Source organism: Platichthys flesus, chromosome 7, assembly GCF_949316205.1.
Source record: "Platichthys flesus chromosome 7, fPlaFle2.1, whole genome shotgun sequence".
Taxonomy (NCBI): domain Eukaryota; kingdom Metazoa; phylum Chordata; class Actinopteri; order Pleuronectiformes; family Pleuronectidae; genus Platichthys; species Platichthys flesus.
The window spans coordinates 1,006,760-1,023,803 of NC_084951.1; the positions used below are offsets into that span (position 1 = coordinate 1,006,760).

Genomic DNA, 17,044 nt, shown 5'->3' on the forward strand with positions numbered 1-17,044 from the left:
TTCTGTAAAGTCATGAAGCCCTACTTAAACACTGAGCTGGGAGGAGTTTTATATCCTGTATTACCTGGTCATTGTAGCCCACAAGGGCCCGCCTGGTATTTTTGGGACCCAGGAAGCGGTTGACCAGCATGGTCCAGCCCAGAGAGAAGTGGAAGCTGATGTCCTCCTGAAAGTCACTGCAAAGCTTGTCACAGGCTAAGTCATAACTGAGACTGAAGCACTGGCGAGGAACTAGCTTATCAACCTGCTCTCTGACTGGGCTGGGCAGTAAAGGCTTCAGACCATCTGTACAAACACAGACAGCAAACAGATCAACCAAAACTAGGGACACAGTCTGGCTAAATACATGTTTTTACATAAGCTGACAGAAGACATCATGAATCCTACATATCTCCACATGCAAATTACACTCAGTAAGCAACAAGAGTGTGGCCAGGATTATTAGGGTATTATGCTTGTAAAACAGTTAAGCTCATTAAAGCACATTGCAGCCTGTGCAGTGACAAGAATTGATTGGGCATCTGTCTCAGGTGTAAAAGGGACTGTTACCTATCATGTCAGTCTGTGTAGCTTGCAGCGAACTGGTTATAGAGGTGGAACACCTCTGTGACATGTTCTTTCCCAGACCCTCTTCTACGTGCCGATGAAGCTCCTAGAACACAAGAAATCATGCTAATTGAGAATTGTTCATCTACCCTATTTCTATTCATTTATACATCAATTGTCAAATATTTTTACAGATGATTCCAACTGTTTTGCTAACTATTTATATCTCTGGCATTGCATTAGTGTTTTTTTACACGCTTTTTTCTCATCTTATTCTACAGAACAATTCCACATGCACTATCTCATGTGTGGAGACATTTCACCTCAGCCAATGTAGAAGGAAAGGCTGTGTGCGTTTGCAAATACGATGCAAAGACCTATGTTAAGAATGACACAAAGATGCAGAAGCATATAGTCAAGAGCCAAACATTTCCTCAGGGCTCAAATCAGCCTATGACAAAACAAAATGTTTATATTTCTGTCTTTATATGATAGGGTAAATACAGTTAGAATAAATTGCCCACATGATTTCCAGTTTATCATGTTAATTCCCGTATATTCCCATGGAAAGTTTCCCACTTTGAATATTCCCGGAATTTTGCAGCCCTAATAAGGACACAGACAGTGTGTAGGGTCACTGTGGGCATGGGAGCCCCTCCATCTGTACCAGGGGGGCAATCAGCGCAGCTGGCTGATTACTTCCCTGGTTAAAAAAGTTGCTGAAAGAGCTGCCCAACCACCGGAGCATGATATAATGCTGGACAATTTATGTTTTGTTTAATGAATTTCTCTTTGTTATTTTTGATTTATTCCAATTAGTATGTTTAAAAAGTGAGTGGTTTGTGTTTGGCTCATGTTGGGAGACCCCAGTGGCAGCATTCCTTGCCCCAGTTTTTTGTAATTGGCCTTCAGAGCCAAGTGCTTTGTATCAACAGTGCTACCTATCAAGCGTCAGTGTTTGTGTTAGGTCAGGTTCAGTGTGTAGAATTTAGTGACATCCCCTTCCAAACATGAGAGAGAACCTGTGGTCGCTTCAGTTGTCATAAAAACTAAAAAGGTGTTTTGTAAATCCAGACTAGACAACTATAAAAAAATATGTAAGCCTCCATAGAGGACCGGCTCCCATTGTAAATATAAAGTAATTGAATATAAACGGACCATTCTAGGGTAAAGATAAGAGCAATTAGTACAATTTAGAATCGAAAATGTAGATGATTACACAATAGTTAAAACATCACTAGGATTATTTTATATTACATTTCTGGTGCCTGTGCCCATCAGATTAGATTGTGGAGTTTAAAGAGTGCATCATGACCCAGTATGGACTGCTCTTACATAACACAGATAACTTGGGCTTTGAACAGGTTCACCCTGCCAAAAGGACACCAGGGAGGAGCTCTACACAGTACAGCCTGTATACACCAGTGTGTCAGACATGTAGACAGGGGAGTTATCTTGTCAACAGGATAAGAACATTAATCTTTTAAGCTAGCTGTAATAAGCTATATCTTTCTTGAGGATTTTAGACAGGAAGGTAGGTTGGACTGAGTATTCATATACAGGGGCACCTCAATAAATTAGAATATTTATTTCAATATTTTAATTCAAAAAGTGACACTGATATTATATAGATTCATTGCACACAGAGTGAAATATTTCAAGCGTTTTATCTTCTTATTTTTTTATTATTATGGCTTACAGCTAATGAAAAATATAACATAAGATCAATAAAACAAAGGATTTTTTAATACAGAAATGTCTACTGAAAAGTATGTTCATATATATATGCACTCAATACTTGGGGGGGGGGTTCTGGGTTCCTTTTGCATGAATTACTGCATCAATGCAGCGTTGCATAGAGGCGATCAGCCTGTGGCACTGCTGAGGTGTTATGGAAGCCCAGGTTGCTTTGATAGTGGCCTTCAGCTTGTCTGCATTGTTGGGTCTTGTGTCGCTCATCTGCCTCGTGCCAATACCCCATAGATTCTCTATGGGGTTCAGGTCAGGCAAGTTTGCTGGCCAATCAAGCACAGTGATACCATGGTACCAGGTATTGGTACTTTTGGAAGTGTGGGCATGTGCCAAGTCCTGCTGGAAAAGGAAATCAGTATCTCCATAAACCTTGTCAGCGGAGAGAAGCATGAAGTTCTCTAAAATGTCTTTGGAAACGGCTGGGTTGACTTTGGACTTGATAAAACACAGTGGACCAACACCAGCAGATGACATGGCTCCCCAAATCATCACTGACTGTGGAAACTTCACACTGGACTTCAAGCAACTCTGATTCTGTGCCTCTCCACTTTCCTCCAGACTCTGGGACCTTAATTTCCAAATGAAATGCAAAATTTGCTTTCATCTGACAAGAGGACTTTGGACCACTGAGCAACAGTCCAGTCCTTTTTTCTCCTTAGCCCAGGTAAGACGCTTCTGACGTTGTCTCTGGTTCAGGAGTGGCTTGACACGAGGAATAGGACAGTTGTAGCCCATGTCCTGGATACGTCTGTGCGTGGTGGCCCTTGATGCACTGACTCCAGCATCAGGCCACTCCTTGTGAATCTCCCCCAAATTCTTGAATGGCCATTGCTTCACCATCCTCTCAAGGCTGCAGTTATCCCTGTTGCTTGTGCACCTTTTTCTATCCCACTTTTTTCTTCCACAAATTTTTCTATGAATATGCATGGCTTACCCTCCTTGTGGAGGGTATCGATGACCGTCAAGTCAGCAGTCTTCTCCATGACTGTGTATCCTACTGAACCAGCCTTAGAGACCATTTAAAGGCTCAGAAAACCTTTGCAGGTGTTTTGAGTTAATCATTTGATTAGAGTGGGACATCATGAGTCTACAATATTGATTTTTTTCACAATATTCAAATTTTCTGAGATACTGAATTTTGGGTTTTCATCAGCTGTAAGCCATAACTATCCAAATTAAAAGAAATAAACGCTTGAAATATTTTACTCTGTGTGTAATGAATCTATACTATTTAATTATTGAAATAAACAAACTTTCCCATGATATTCTAATTTATTGAGATGCACCTGTACACTACTTTCCTGGAGAAATCTACACAGCTGATTGTCTACAACTTTTATGGGGATTTTAGACAGAAAGGAGGTTAGATTGTAGGGCGTCCACTTTCATGATTTGTAAACTGATTCGTTTTGGTTCAGCATTTGTCTCTGAACACTCGTAGACTCGCTGGAGCTCTCCACTTTCTTTCGCTCTCTCCATGCTCTAGGAGTCTCTCTTGATATTTAACACCAAGATCTGGTTTTAGAAGGTATACGACGACAAGTCAAACACTTGCATGAAAGAACAGTATAGACAGTATGGCTGTGGTGTGCACACCAAAGTAAACAGAAGTTGTGCAGCCCTCCTGCTCAGTTCACATTAAATACAATTAATTCTGTTGAACACATGTGTTGAACTCACATTCTTGTAGACCTTGATCACTACTGATGATGGGTGGAAGTCCATGTGAAAGTCATCCACCAGAACATTTAGCTTCCTGATTTCCTCTGCCAGGGCATTGGAGACCTGTACACAAGCAAAGAGCAGAATGAAAAGCACTTCCTGGTGAAGTTTGCCCTCTTTTAAGAGCAAATCACAATGTGATACTTTCCTCAATGATATTATGAACCAACCTGAATTTAGAAATTATTTTCACTGGGTTTAATATCATTTGATAACTGAGTAATAATATTAAGGAGATAACTTGAAGCCCAGTTGTCTCACTACAGCAGCAGTGAAAGCAGGCATGTTATGATTTTGGAGTTTACCTGTCTCTCCACCTCCTCAGTAATCTTCTTGATTTTAGCCTTACAGTCCATGGTCAACAGGTCCAACTGCTTATCAATGAACTCCAATCGGCACTGACGGTCTTCTTTAGTCTCAAGGCAGTAGACTCTAAAAAACACACAAAGTGTGAATATATAAGAGAAGGTATTTTATTTGTCTCCAGTCTTAGGTTCACACAGACTCAATCAATACATTTCAGACTTGTCTCACCTCTGCTCTTGTGCAGCAATATGTATAGAATCCATAATGTGGCGCAGGGCTTCAGAAATCTGCTTGGCCCTCACAGTGTGTTGCTCAAACTTGGTCTTCACCGCTGATTGTGAGATACACTCCTGCACACAGAACATTGGCCAACAATCCAAAAAAGATCAAGGGATGGTCACAAATGATTGGATGCTGGAATTCTCCAAATTCAGCTGATATCAATTTTTGATATCTGGATTACTGAGTGCATTTTCAACAATTAATGAATAGGCTTGTGTACAGGCTTGTGCCACAGAAAATATAATTAAGTTACCCATATTTATACGGATGGTAGGCTCTATGGTGTGTGTCAGCCACTACAGGTGAAACATCTACCAGCAATAACAAATACAATAATTAAATTGGTCAATAATACAAATAAAAAATAAATGGGCAAAACCTAAGCAACAAGTAATACAAAACCCTTTTTTTAACCATAAATATGGGTGGGTCTCTTTTTTTAACCAAGAAAGGACCTGACTAAGAGCTCATTCTGGAACGAAACATTATTTAATGACATTTTCTCAGTAGAATATACCTTAAAAATTTACTTTCACCACAGTTTCTCATGTCTCTGTTGAATATGTCACAAATCAATAATAAATTAATAACTTAAAAATAAAAAGCCTGGCATTAATTGGATAAATAGTCCTAGTTTTATTCAAGAAAATAAAGTAGTTATACGATAAATGGTAAATAGCAACTTGAACGCAGCGGACATGCTCCCTGCGTGAACATACACTCCTGATCAAAATCTTAAGACCAGTTAAAAAATTGCATGAATTTGCATTTTGCACTGTTGAATCTTAGGAAGGTTCTAAGTAGAGTTTCAAAATGCAAAAAGAAGAAATGGGAACAAGAGACCAAAAGTTGTGAGCAGGCAATTTATTGAAAACAACAATTTAACTGAAGTAGGCTGTTCATCAGCTGATCAAAAGTTTAAGACCACAGCTCAAAAAAAAAAAAAAAAACTCCTAAAACAGAAATTAAAGTGTCAAAAACTGACTCAGTAATGAGTAGCTCCACCATTATTGTTGATCACTTCAAAAATTAGTTTTGGCATGCTTGATGCAAGTGTTTCCAAAAGGCTAGTGCGACTGTTGCGCCGAGTGGTGAAGATGGCTTCAGTAAGGGCATCCACTGTCTGGAACTGAAGTCCATTTTTGTAAACTTCCCTTGCCATCCATCCCCAAATGTTCTCAATTGGATTAAGATCAGGGGAACACGCAGGATGGTCCAAAAGAGTGATGTTATTCTCCTGGAAAAAAGTCTTGGTCAGATGGGCATTGTGAATTGGAGCGTTGTCCTGCTGAAAAACCCAGTCGTTACCACACAGACGAGGGCCCTCAGTCATGAGGGATGTCCGCTGCAACATCTCCACATAGCCAGCTGCTGTTTGACTCCCCTGCACAACCTGGAGCTCCATTGTTCCATTGAAGGAAAAAGCACCCCAGATCATGATGGCGCCCCCTCCACTGTGCCGTGTAGAAAACATCATAGGTGGCATCTCCTTGTCATGCCAGTAATGTGGAAGCCATCAGGACCATCAAGGTTACATTTTTTCTCGTCAGAGAATAAAACTTTCTTCCACCTTTGAATGTCCCATGTTTGGTGCTCCCTTGCAAAGTCTAAACGGGCAATTTTGTGGCGTTGATGGAGACGTGGGCTTTGAAGACGTTTCTTGTTTTTGAAGCCCTTCCTTCGCAGATGCCGTCTGATGGTTATTGGGCTGGAGTCAGCACCAGTAATGACCTTAATTTGGGACGAGGATCATCCCGTGTCTTGACGGACAGCCATTCGGTTCCTCCGGCTCAGCGCCGGTGAGATTTTTTTGGGTCTACCACTTGATTTTTTTGTTCCATAACCCTGAGGATCTTTTAAGAAATGCAAAATGACTGTCTTACTGCGTCCAACCTCAGCAGCGATTGCACATTGTGAGAGGCCTTGTTTAGACAGTTCAACAATCCTACCACGTTCAAAGACGGTGAGCTTTTTTTGCCTTTGCCATCAAGAGATCTTCACAGTGTGATTACTTGACAGGAAATGACATGGAATCCAAATTTTTGCACAGATTTTGGCTTTTTAAGGCTGTGGTCTTAAACTTTTGATCAGCTGATGAACAGCCTATTTGAGTTAAATTGTTGTTTTCAATAAATTGCCTGCTCACAACTTTTGGTCTCTTGTTCCCATTTCTTCTTTTTCCCTTCTGAAGCTCTACTTAGAACCTTCCTAAGATACAACAGTGCAAAATGCAAATTCATGCAATTTTTTAACTGGTCTTAAGATTTTGATCAGGAGTGTATTTGCAGCAGATCCACGACGCAGCTGTCATATGCTGCACATAAATCTTAAACCTAGTTGTTATAGGGATGAGGATCCTACCTCAAATCGCCTCTCAAAGTTCTGGAACTCAAACATTCTGGCTTGAAATCCCTCTGCAAGAGCTCCACCTGAAACACATGGAATCACATTCAGTTCAATTTGCTGAGGACCCCGGGACACCCGAGGTTCCCACTATGAAGGGAAAGACCCTGGCCCTAAACCAAAATATATTTTTAACTGTACTTGCTGTGATATCACACATTAGCAGTGACTTTGATGATAAGCTAACATCACACAATGTTGCTTGCTTACATTCTGTGGCACATTCTGAATGGGCATAAACACAGTTACTACCATCCCATCAAAGAATATGTAATGGAAATGTTACCTAACCAGACATTCTACATCAATCTTCTACACTTAACTTTTTTACTTCAGACATTCAGGTGGTACTTACTAAAGACATTCAGTTCTTTGATTAAATATACTGTATCAAACAGTAAAAGCTGTGCATCTCTAGTACTAATCAAAGATCATCACTGAACATAGCTTCATCAACACTACAGTCAGTAGGAATGTTAACCTGAATGAATTAAATTGTCATTCTAATACATTCAGTGATTTCTGTGTACATCAAAAGTATATAAAATGCCTTCAATTATAAATATATAGATCTGCTCTCAAAATGAGGGGTATCAAGCAATGGTGTAAAAAAAAATATTAGAATTTAACTTTGGTCATTTTAATGTTTAAGCATAAACTCTATCCTGAGGCAGTGCTGCTGCACATCAGATTCCGCACCGACTACAATCCCCACCTGCTTCAGGTATTCCTTGTGCTTTCTGCACTCGAGCCTGCAGTACTTCCTTGGCAGAAACGAAGAAGATGCGGTCACTGGCCTGGGTCCGGTCCACTACAGCCAGCTCATCCACCAGGAAATTGGTGCAGCGGTCCATATGTTGCCTACGAACCTGACACAGAAACAGCCCACTTTATTGAACATGAATTTCCTCAAGTGATTCATTAGGGAGGAAAACATCAATGTTAGCTTTCTTTCAGGACAACAGAAGAAGAAGAAATGGCACAGTGTAGTTTAGTCCGGGTGTACTTCAGCTGCCTGTTCTGTCATTTAGCACCAAAAATGAGGGCAGCAGAGCAGACAGAAATGAGGCTCAGGCTGCAGGACATGTATTTGACTGTTTCCCCACAATTCTTATTTTTTTATAATATTAAAAGGTTGAAGGTTATGAGTAACTAATATATACGTTACAGATTACGTTACAGATTACATTTTTGGGCATGTATTCTGTATCGGAATACGAAGTATCCTTCCCAACACTGGAAATGTTACTGACTTGGGAGCAGTAAGACACCTATAATAATAAAAAAAAAAAACTTTTCGGTTGTTTGATTTAAAAAAAAATAAAAGAGTTTTATTCAACCATCCTATATTTGCTAAAAAAAAAAAAACATAGCAAAGGCTAAGATTCCCCTATTGTTTAAGTTGATCTAAAAATAAATAAATTCTAAATAACATCATACGTTTGCTTAGAGCCATTATGGTGTGATATGTTTTAGTTTTATTTTTCATCTTAATAACTATCATCAATAAAAAAAACAAATTTTAACTTTTTAATCGCACACCCCTAATTTTTATCTTACTCTTGTGCTGTGTGCGTCAACCTAACTCTATGTGGATGCAACTCTTTTCAATATGATTAAACACATTGGACGTGTTGCATTGTGGTGCTTTCCCGACTATAGAACAAATTTTGTACTTTATTTTCGTTTGATTCTTTAAAACCAAGTGTTTCCAGATGACTGAATTTGTTTTACCTTTCTGCCATCTTCTAAAAGAATTTCTAATTTTATTGTCAGTTTCAAAAATAACTGGGGAAACGTGACGTGGCTCCCTCCACCTTCTCAACACAAGCTGAAACTACTGTGAGGCGGACCGCACTGATTAAAAAAGGTTTGCACATTAACATCACCAGACAAAAATAGAGCAACACAGCATGCAGAACAATAACCGTTTTATGTTGATTATTAAGGTTTTATGATAAGGGGAAGCTGAACTGACATTCCATTCATCATCCAACCCTACTGGATTGCCTCACAAATGTAATTTGAACTCAGAAACTTGGTAATATCGTAAAAGCATTCGGAAAACTCTTTGAGTAAACACTGTCATTGAGATGTATTTGCTTTGCTAATATTGAACTCCGTCACACTGTGGTTTGTTTAAAAGACTGACCTCCTCCATGTATTCAGGCTCTGAGGCTGAAGCATCCCAGCGGTTGTTGAGGATGAAAATGTTGGGACTGGAGAGTCGCTCATTGACCTTGTGAAAAAAGGACTTCTCCTGTAGGAAAACACAGCAGTTTTAAAAGGCAGCAAATGAAAATACGACATTCATTAAAACATGAGCATAATCTCATCATGAAACAGTTCACAACAGATTTATTGCATTACATTGCATATTGCAATTTGACACTGTTCAGTGTTTTGCATTTCACTTTTTACATCTTTTATCTTTTATCTATTTTTATTTAGATATGTTTATGTCTAAATAAATTTTACTTTGTATAAATATTAGGAAAAGTGAGTAAATAAATATATGTTTTTGTATTATTGCTTTTCTTATGTGTGTTGTATTTATTGTGTTTTTATGTTTCTATGTTCATTGTATTTACCATAACCAGAGCAAATTCCTGGTAGGTGTAAAACTACTGGGCAATAAATACCTTCTGATTCTGATTCGACTATTTCTACAGCTGTCTGAATGGATGACTTTATACAGTTGTCATGTCTTACCGTCTGCATCAGTGTGGACTCAGAGTTTGCCACCAGAACAAACACATCAGCATCAAGGCAGAAGTTGTCAATCCAGCTGTCCAATTCTGTGGTAACATCGATACCTGGGCTGGAAGGAAAAGAAAGATCTACGATAAATCATCTATGAAGGAGACAATGTTATCAATTACTGAAACCCCAGCTGGGATTTTGCTATGACCGGACAAAAACCATACTGTGTTGAGTCCACAATTTTTTATAAGACTGGTGACATAAAAAAGACATAAAATGCCTCAATACTGCTCGTATGGTTTCTTCCATGTGTCCGTAGGCCCCGACATTCATCTTCGACTTCAAACAGCGTCATTTACACCATGTTTATTGGCCTGAATGTCCTCCTCTAGAACCATGTTGGCATGCACACCAAAGGCACTCGCGAGTTGGGCAGTAGCATTGCTACTTCCGCTAGCATCACTACTTCCGATAGTGGACATTTAGGCTTAAAACAAAGTGTATTAAGGAAGACCAGCCCAGGAGTCCAGGATGGTCCAGAATGTTGGTGTTATGACCATAATGATCAACAGAGATTGGTTTGAGTTTTTTTTTGGGGGATTTGTCTATATTTGCGTTCTTCTTTTGGTGCTCTGTCGGTCAGTGTGATACGCGAGTGTTTTTGTGGAGATGTTTGTGGGGATGCCACCTGGTTGGGGTGGGGGGTGGGTGCACAACTTTTGTATGAAATGTCTAACTAATGATGTCACTGTTTTCAATATGGAAAAATGATAAAAAAATAAACGTTAGTAGCATCTCGCTAGCACATCCAGTAGAGTGAGGGAGAGCGAGAAGCAACGGCAGTTCTCGCTGGCATTTAAGGGAAAGCTGACTAATATGACTTGTATGAATTATGTCAGTAGGTTTCATATAAATAAGATGTACAACAAGCAGCTTAAAACGTTATTATCTGTATACTGATTTCCACCCTGTTGGTGTAGAATATATGACAGATTAATATTCATCACAGATCTTAAAGTTGACAATTATTGAGATAACATCAGTTATAAAAAGGGACAATTAGATATCGACTTCTACTAATTATCCACAAATATGACTATGTGTTTGGTTAATTTAAACACCAGTATTTTCAAGGCAAAAATGTCAACATTGCCTCAATCTTATTTACTACTAACTTACATAGTTGGGAAGACATTGAGCATGTCTGATAATGCTCTTAGATGAGTTGTGTGGGTTTTCTTTTGTAATGTTGCCTGTCTAATCTATCATAAGGCATTACCAGTTCTGCCCCGGTATAACATGAAGCACAGATACTGTGAAATGGTCCAGTCCAATAAAGATATATGTGTTATCTAATTATTTGATTATTTATTTTTACCCTTTTGGAATCTTTATATATATATATATATAGATATATATATATATATATCGATACCCAACCCTACATTTAATCACACCTGCTATTATTCAGTGCAGCCAACAGAATCATATGCAGACTCATCACTCATATTCATGTAGATAGTAATTATAAGCCTAGAACCGGGTGTCTATTTCAGCCAACATTCTCATTCTTTCAGCGCATTAACATTTTCTAAATAAATGAATCCCAAACTGCCGCTGATGTGCTGACATTGTGTGAATGTATGAGTGATAGAGAACTACAATATACAATTATAATGGGCGCATTAAGACACTGATGAGATTTGGCTAATTGAGATCAACTTGTGTCTCACCTGTCCACCAACACCAGATCATCCCTGAGCAGAGCACATTTGACTTTGGGCCACATGACACAGACCAAGCTGCCGGCATCTAAGTCCTCATCCTGATGGAGAGCGTGGGCTAGTTGGTTTACCGTCTGTAAGTACACACGCACACACAGAGTTTATTTTACACATACAGCGAGGCCAGTATGCATGCAAGGCCCTCAGTGAGTTCTGCTTACCTTTATGTTCTTCCTCTCTTCAGACCCTTCTGTGAGGAGGAAGGCCTCGTTGCCTTCTGTGCCCTCCACCCTCAGGAAACAGTTGGTGGTGTGTCCTATTCCTGACGGCAGCACCTTATCACACAGCATGGCATTGATCACTGAGCTCTTCCCATTACTAGTCCTATAGAACAAACGGTTTTGTCAGTGTTGCCTCAGCCCATTTGAAAAGGGAATAACAAAAGTTAGGTAGGTAGCTTGCAAAAGGTTCAATTAAAAAAGATGAATATAGATAAACAGAAGTTCCAAAACTAAACGGTTAGGGTAGGAAACGGATAGTGATACCTCCCAAAGAAGACCACCTTCATATGTCTGCGGGCGAGCACTTCGCCGATCCCTGCCACCTTTGCAAGGTAACCTTGCACCTCCTGGACCTGCTCCTCTGTGGTGACTGGGTCCAACTCATCATTTCTGTACGTATCTAATATGTGGAGGTGATCGGACAGAAGACATCCTGTTACAGCTGTTTCCATGAAGAGACAGTATGATACCAAAAAAACATACACCATGTAAAAGACTTACGTACATCAATGTCAAAATTGGTTCTAGGTGTAGAGTTGTTCTCATCACCAAAGGGAGTTTGTATAATATCCTTCATGCCTAATGATCAAGCTGGCAGCTAACTAAGAAGGCTGTTAATTATGAGTTAAGGCCTTTGCACATTATTAGCAAAATGAGTAAACAGCATGAAATAGCTAATAATTTGGGGGCACAGTAAATAGTCTGTATTAATATAGCTCTATATATACACTAGAGGTGTGGAATCTTCTCAATTCTTAGATGCATCGCGATGCGAACTTGTACAACTCTGCATTGATGCAGTGACTGAACATGATCGATTCATTTATACTGCTAAGTTCATAGTTTTAGCCATGTCACGCTGCTGCATAATTATAACACCGCTGCTTGAGGACAGATGCAGATTAAAAGGTCCGGATGTACTTTGTCAGAGTCTCTGTCGGAGTTTCTTCATCAATCTTTTGACTTGCATTCACTTCACACTTTAGCAATAAACACACCAGATCTGATTACGAGTTATTAGAACACATACAGATAGACGTTATTTTGTTTTTGTTTGATTCGCTCTAGAGTTTGAGACAAATGATTAAACCTGTTACACAACACAAGACGTATAGTGCACAGTCAGGATATCAGGGTTAAAGTGACTGGAATGACCCGGAGTCATGATCCGACATCATCTTTTATAAAGATCAGTTGTAAGTGTGATGATTAGAAAGAGGAGCAGAGTCACTTGTTGACCAGTGTAGTAATGCGCCTCAGTGCAGTGTTGCTGCTGAGGGGGGCAAGGCTGGGCCACCTTGATACATTGAAGGTTCCAATCAGAGTTTTTCCTTTTAGCCTTAGGTGCAGTTCACAAGTCTAAACTGAATAAACGTTTAATCAGTTTGGAAAGCACTGACCACTGTCATTCAGTTACTGCTTTAGTCAGATTTTTTTATTGAAAACCCAAATTTGTAAATTACGGCACATTTGTCATAACAGTCTATAATACTTTTTTTTACAGTTCTAAATAAAAACAGAGTTCATGTTTTTCTGAATGATTTTATCGATTAATGAAAAAGCAGCCATGTGTAGTAATAAAGAAAATTGTGGATATGATACATTGAAATGCATCCAGATTCATTGCTGTGAATGTAATTGTTGACTGCTGAATCGTTATCGAAAGGCTAGTGAATTTGCACACCTCAAATACCTACCATTTAAAGCACTTAACAATACACTTTTTTGCTATTCACCTATTCACATATGCATTTCTCCATCATAGATTCATAGATTCAATCACAGAATGATGGTGCAACCATCAGTGGCCATTTTTGGTTCAGCAACTTGCTCAAGGACACTTAGGTACGCAGAAGTTGGGAGACTAGGATTTAACCACCTACCCTCTGGTAAGTGGATACCTCCTGAGTCACAGCCGGCCAGAAGTGAATTTCACAGACTTAAACTATTTAAATTAGGTGCAATTTACCAAAAAGGAAAAACATGAAGGCTCAGGGAAATTATTATCCGGGGGTCTTTTCAATTAGTAAAAACAAAGAAATGAAATACCTGTGTACTCAGTATTGATAAAGAGAACTTGGTAAGTTTCACGGCTTGGTTCAAGACATTAAACTTTACATTGCCGTTTTACAAAGGCTTGGAGAGGAAATTACAAGTAGGTGTTTACCTTCTAGAAAGGACGTGCTTTCCTTAATGTAGGAGCCCAATTGTTCAAAGATTCCGTTGATCTTCTTCTTTGCTGTTACAAAGTGCTTGAGCGGTGATGCATTCACCTCTGCCATCAGTCTTTTATCCTTCTTACCGTGGACTGCGTTGGTGTTGGGTCGTAGGAAAACCAGAGACATGGCACTACACAGGAGAAAAGAACAAATGTACCTTAAAGGTTTTACTTAAATCCACTGAGAGAAAATCACATTCAAACTATTTGAGTGGGAGTGATACAAAAGGTCAAAACTCAGAATATGACCAAATTAAGGTATATTGATGAATTCCAGATTTATGGGTCAAACGTTAGAGTGCACGGTTTTTGTGTAGGCTCTGCTTTTGAATGAGGCTACATTTTGCAGCAGGCTTGGCATTGCTCATCAGCTCGGATGAAGGCTACAGGATTGGCATAACTTGTGTTGTGTTGTTATTGTTTAATCTGTCTTCAAATAGTTTCGGTCCTCCCGTACAAATTTAAGGATATTTAAGAGAAGCAGAGCTGTTTTACAATCGGGAATCTGGTCAGCAAGGTCTGGTACTGCAATACTTTTCGTAAAATGTGCTGATATGTACACTAAGAGGATAGAATACAAGGAGGCATTACAACATGGTCCAACACTAGAAACAATTCACATGACCACATCAGCAGCTTTCAGGCTGACTGTGAACAAAAGCTCGTAGGCTTCTCAACCAGTCAGGTGAATAACAGCGGGGCTATTACGTTCCAGCATACGCGCCCCTGTCTGCTGAAGGACAGAGATGAGCTGTGACCTTTCAAACAGTTTGAAGGTAGCAATGTAGCGTGATGGAGAGTTCACAGTTTATTTTTTAAATGTAATACATACAACATCAAAAAAGTCCCAAGCACCAAACTAATATATGTTAAATCACAAAACACTACAGCATGGTAGTCCGGTTTGGATACATATCCTCCAACTAGCTTTTTTTACCATTCAGCTCCTCGCGTTAGAAGATCATTATCAGAGGACTGTCCATGAATGTCCTCTTACCATTAGTCCGTGTGGTGAAACTTTCAGGAACCTGACGAATATGACAGTACGTCCAGTGGAGACAAATATTTCATAGGTTATAAGCTAACTAGCCCTTCACTGACGTCCGTAACCGGCTAGCTGACAGGTAGTGTAAATGTTCCTAGTTCGGGGACTCACCGTGGTCGCGTCGTTCTTCACAAATACTCCTCTTGCATCCTGGTCCCGTGGCTTTCTAAAGCAAGTTAACGACCCACGAAGGTTGTTGGAACAGCTGGACTTTGAACTAAGCCCTAATTGCGGAGAGTAGAAGATGTGTTAGTTAGCGTTTCACATAAGAATAGGCCTCCTTCTTCGTCTTCTTCTGTTGCTGTTTAATAGCGGTTGGCAAGTAACGTAACAGAGCATTACCGCCATCGTCTGGAAAGGAGTATGAGAAATTCTGTTATAGCGTCCTGTGTTTTTTAGAAACCGAAATGTCACCTGAGTCCCTCTGTAGTATTTCCCTTAGACTTAACGTAAATCGGTTTCTCTGGAGTGAGTTCTTAAGTCTTCATCTCCGTCGATAGTATTGTCGAAAGACTAAAAATATATACTCCATTGTTTCCAGATGATTACGATTGTCACATCTGCCCGGTTATTTTGTAAGATATCTTTAAAATTAAATTAAATATCGCCAAGTTTTACAGTTAGTTGTATTCTTTCTTGGTCATATGTCCTCTTTCCAATGCCGTACTAACATGATTGCAATCATTTCTTCTGTATTTTCCGATATCCCCTCACTTATCTTTTTTCCTACTTTAATATGAAATTCATGAATATAATTGCTATTCTCACCTTATTGTATAAATTATTTTATGCATTCTATAAACCTTGATAAAGCTTTAGTAATTGAATATGTGCCTTTTTTTATGCGAATTGAAAATAGCCCCTCCATCTTTTTTCCCCTTTTTTAATAGTGTGAACTATAAAGTAGCACCAGGTACTATCTACATTAATATTGCTGTTAATGGTACTGTTAGACCTAGGCCCTATTGAAATTGTAGGAGTAATGTTAAATGGGCGTGGCAAAATGGCTCAACAGCGTCCCCCGAGCCCCCTGGAACGCGTTGACATTGAACGATCTTCACAAAAATCGATACACAGGTGTATCATGACCAAACAAACAAAAAAGTCTCAAGGGCATTATGAAAAACGTAACAGGAAGCCCGCCATTTTGCATTTAGTGGCCATTTAGTGGCCATTTTTCCGCGATACAGAACCACGTGTTTTAATGGCGCGTAATCAAACTTCGACGCATACCACGGTCAACTGAATAATAATAATAACAAGACATAAAGATTCCTTTGATCTTTGAACACTGACCCTGCATGAGTGGTGTTGTTTGTTTAGTTGTTTGTTTACGGCTCAGCATCAAAGGATTCATGCTCCAAAACATCATGATTAATGGCGTGTAATCAAACTTAACACCATGCGACGGTCACACCATGTGACGAAAAGTCGACCTTTTAATACGTGTATATCTCCATCTTGTTGTGATGACACTCATCTCAATTTGAAGTTGTAGGATGAAAGCCCTGGTACAAGTATATCAAAGTAAAAATGTGGAATATGGCCAAAATGGCCACTAAATGCAAAATAGCAGGCTTCCTGTTGCGTTTTTCCAATTGCACCTAAAACTTTTTTGTTTGTCTGGTCATGATACACCTGTGTATCAATTTTTGTAAAGATCGTTCTATGTCAACACGTTCCGGGGGTCTTTTGGCAAATTTTTGTAAGAAGCATGTCAAAGCCCTCAAAAAGCCAATTAATTTGCCTGAATAATAATCATTACAATTTCTATACGGCCTCCCACTGTCAATGCTCGTGTTTTATTAATGTTTGATGAGATGCTAATGAAGTGGTTTACCGCTGTGAAGAGATTTAGCGCCACCTGGTCTTTCAGTGTCTGTCAGCGCTGTTATTACATTACATTACATGTCATTTAGCTGACGCTTTTATCCAAAGCGACTTACATTTTTAGAACACTCAGCATTTATGAGGGGCCATTTAGGGGTTCAGTATCTTGCCAAGGACACTTAGGCATGCAGATGGGATAGAGTGGGATTCGAACCGGCAACCTTCTTGTTGC

General features: G+C 39.4%; 1 protein-coding gene across 2 annotated transcripts in view; it reads right to left on the reverse strand.

Annotated features, from left to right (window-relative positions):
* mfn2 (mitofusin 2) overlaps positions 1-15,280 on the reverse strand; it is a 54,772-nt gene extending 39,492 nt beyond the window's left edge. For both annotated transcript variants that reach the window (XM_062391138.1, XM_062391139.1), the window contains exons 1-14: positions 15,094-15,280; positions 13,887-14,068; positions 11,984-12,119; positions 11,660-11,822; positions 11,448-11,572; positions 9,724-9,832; positions 9,164-9,271; positions 7,727-7,880; positions 6,970-7,037; positions 4,555-4,676; positions 4,326-4,452; positions 3,979-4,083; positions 550-652; positions 65-285 (exon numbers count right to left, since the gene is read on the reverse strand). In XM_062391138.1, coding sequence (XP_062247122.1) covers positions 65-285; positions 550-652; positions 3,979-4,083; positions 4,326-4,452; positions 4,555-4,676; positions 6,970-7,037; positions 7,727-7,880; positions 9,164-9,271; positions 9,724-9,832; positions 11,448-11,572; positions 11,660-11,822; positions 11,984-12,119; positions 13,887-14,064 — 1,719 coding nt within the window. In that variant the 5' untranslated portion in view covers positions 14,065-14,068; positions 15,094-15,280. The remainder of the gene's footprint in view (positions 1-64; positions 286-549; positions 653-3,978; positions 4,084-4,325; positions 4,453-4,554; positions 4,677-6,969; positions 7,038-7,726; positions 7,881-9,163; positions 9,272-9,723; positions 9,833-11,447; positions 11,573-11,659; positions 11,823-11,983; positions 12,120-13,886; positions 14,069-15,093) is intronic.
* Positions 15,281-17,044: the final 1,764 nt, after the last annotated feature.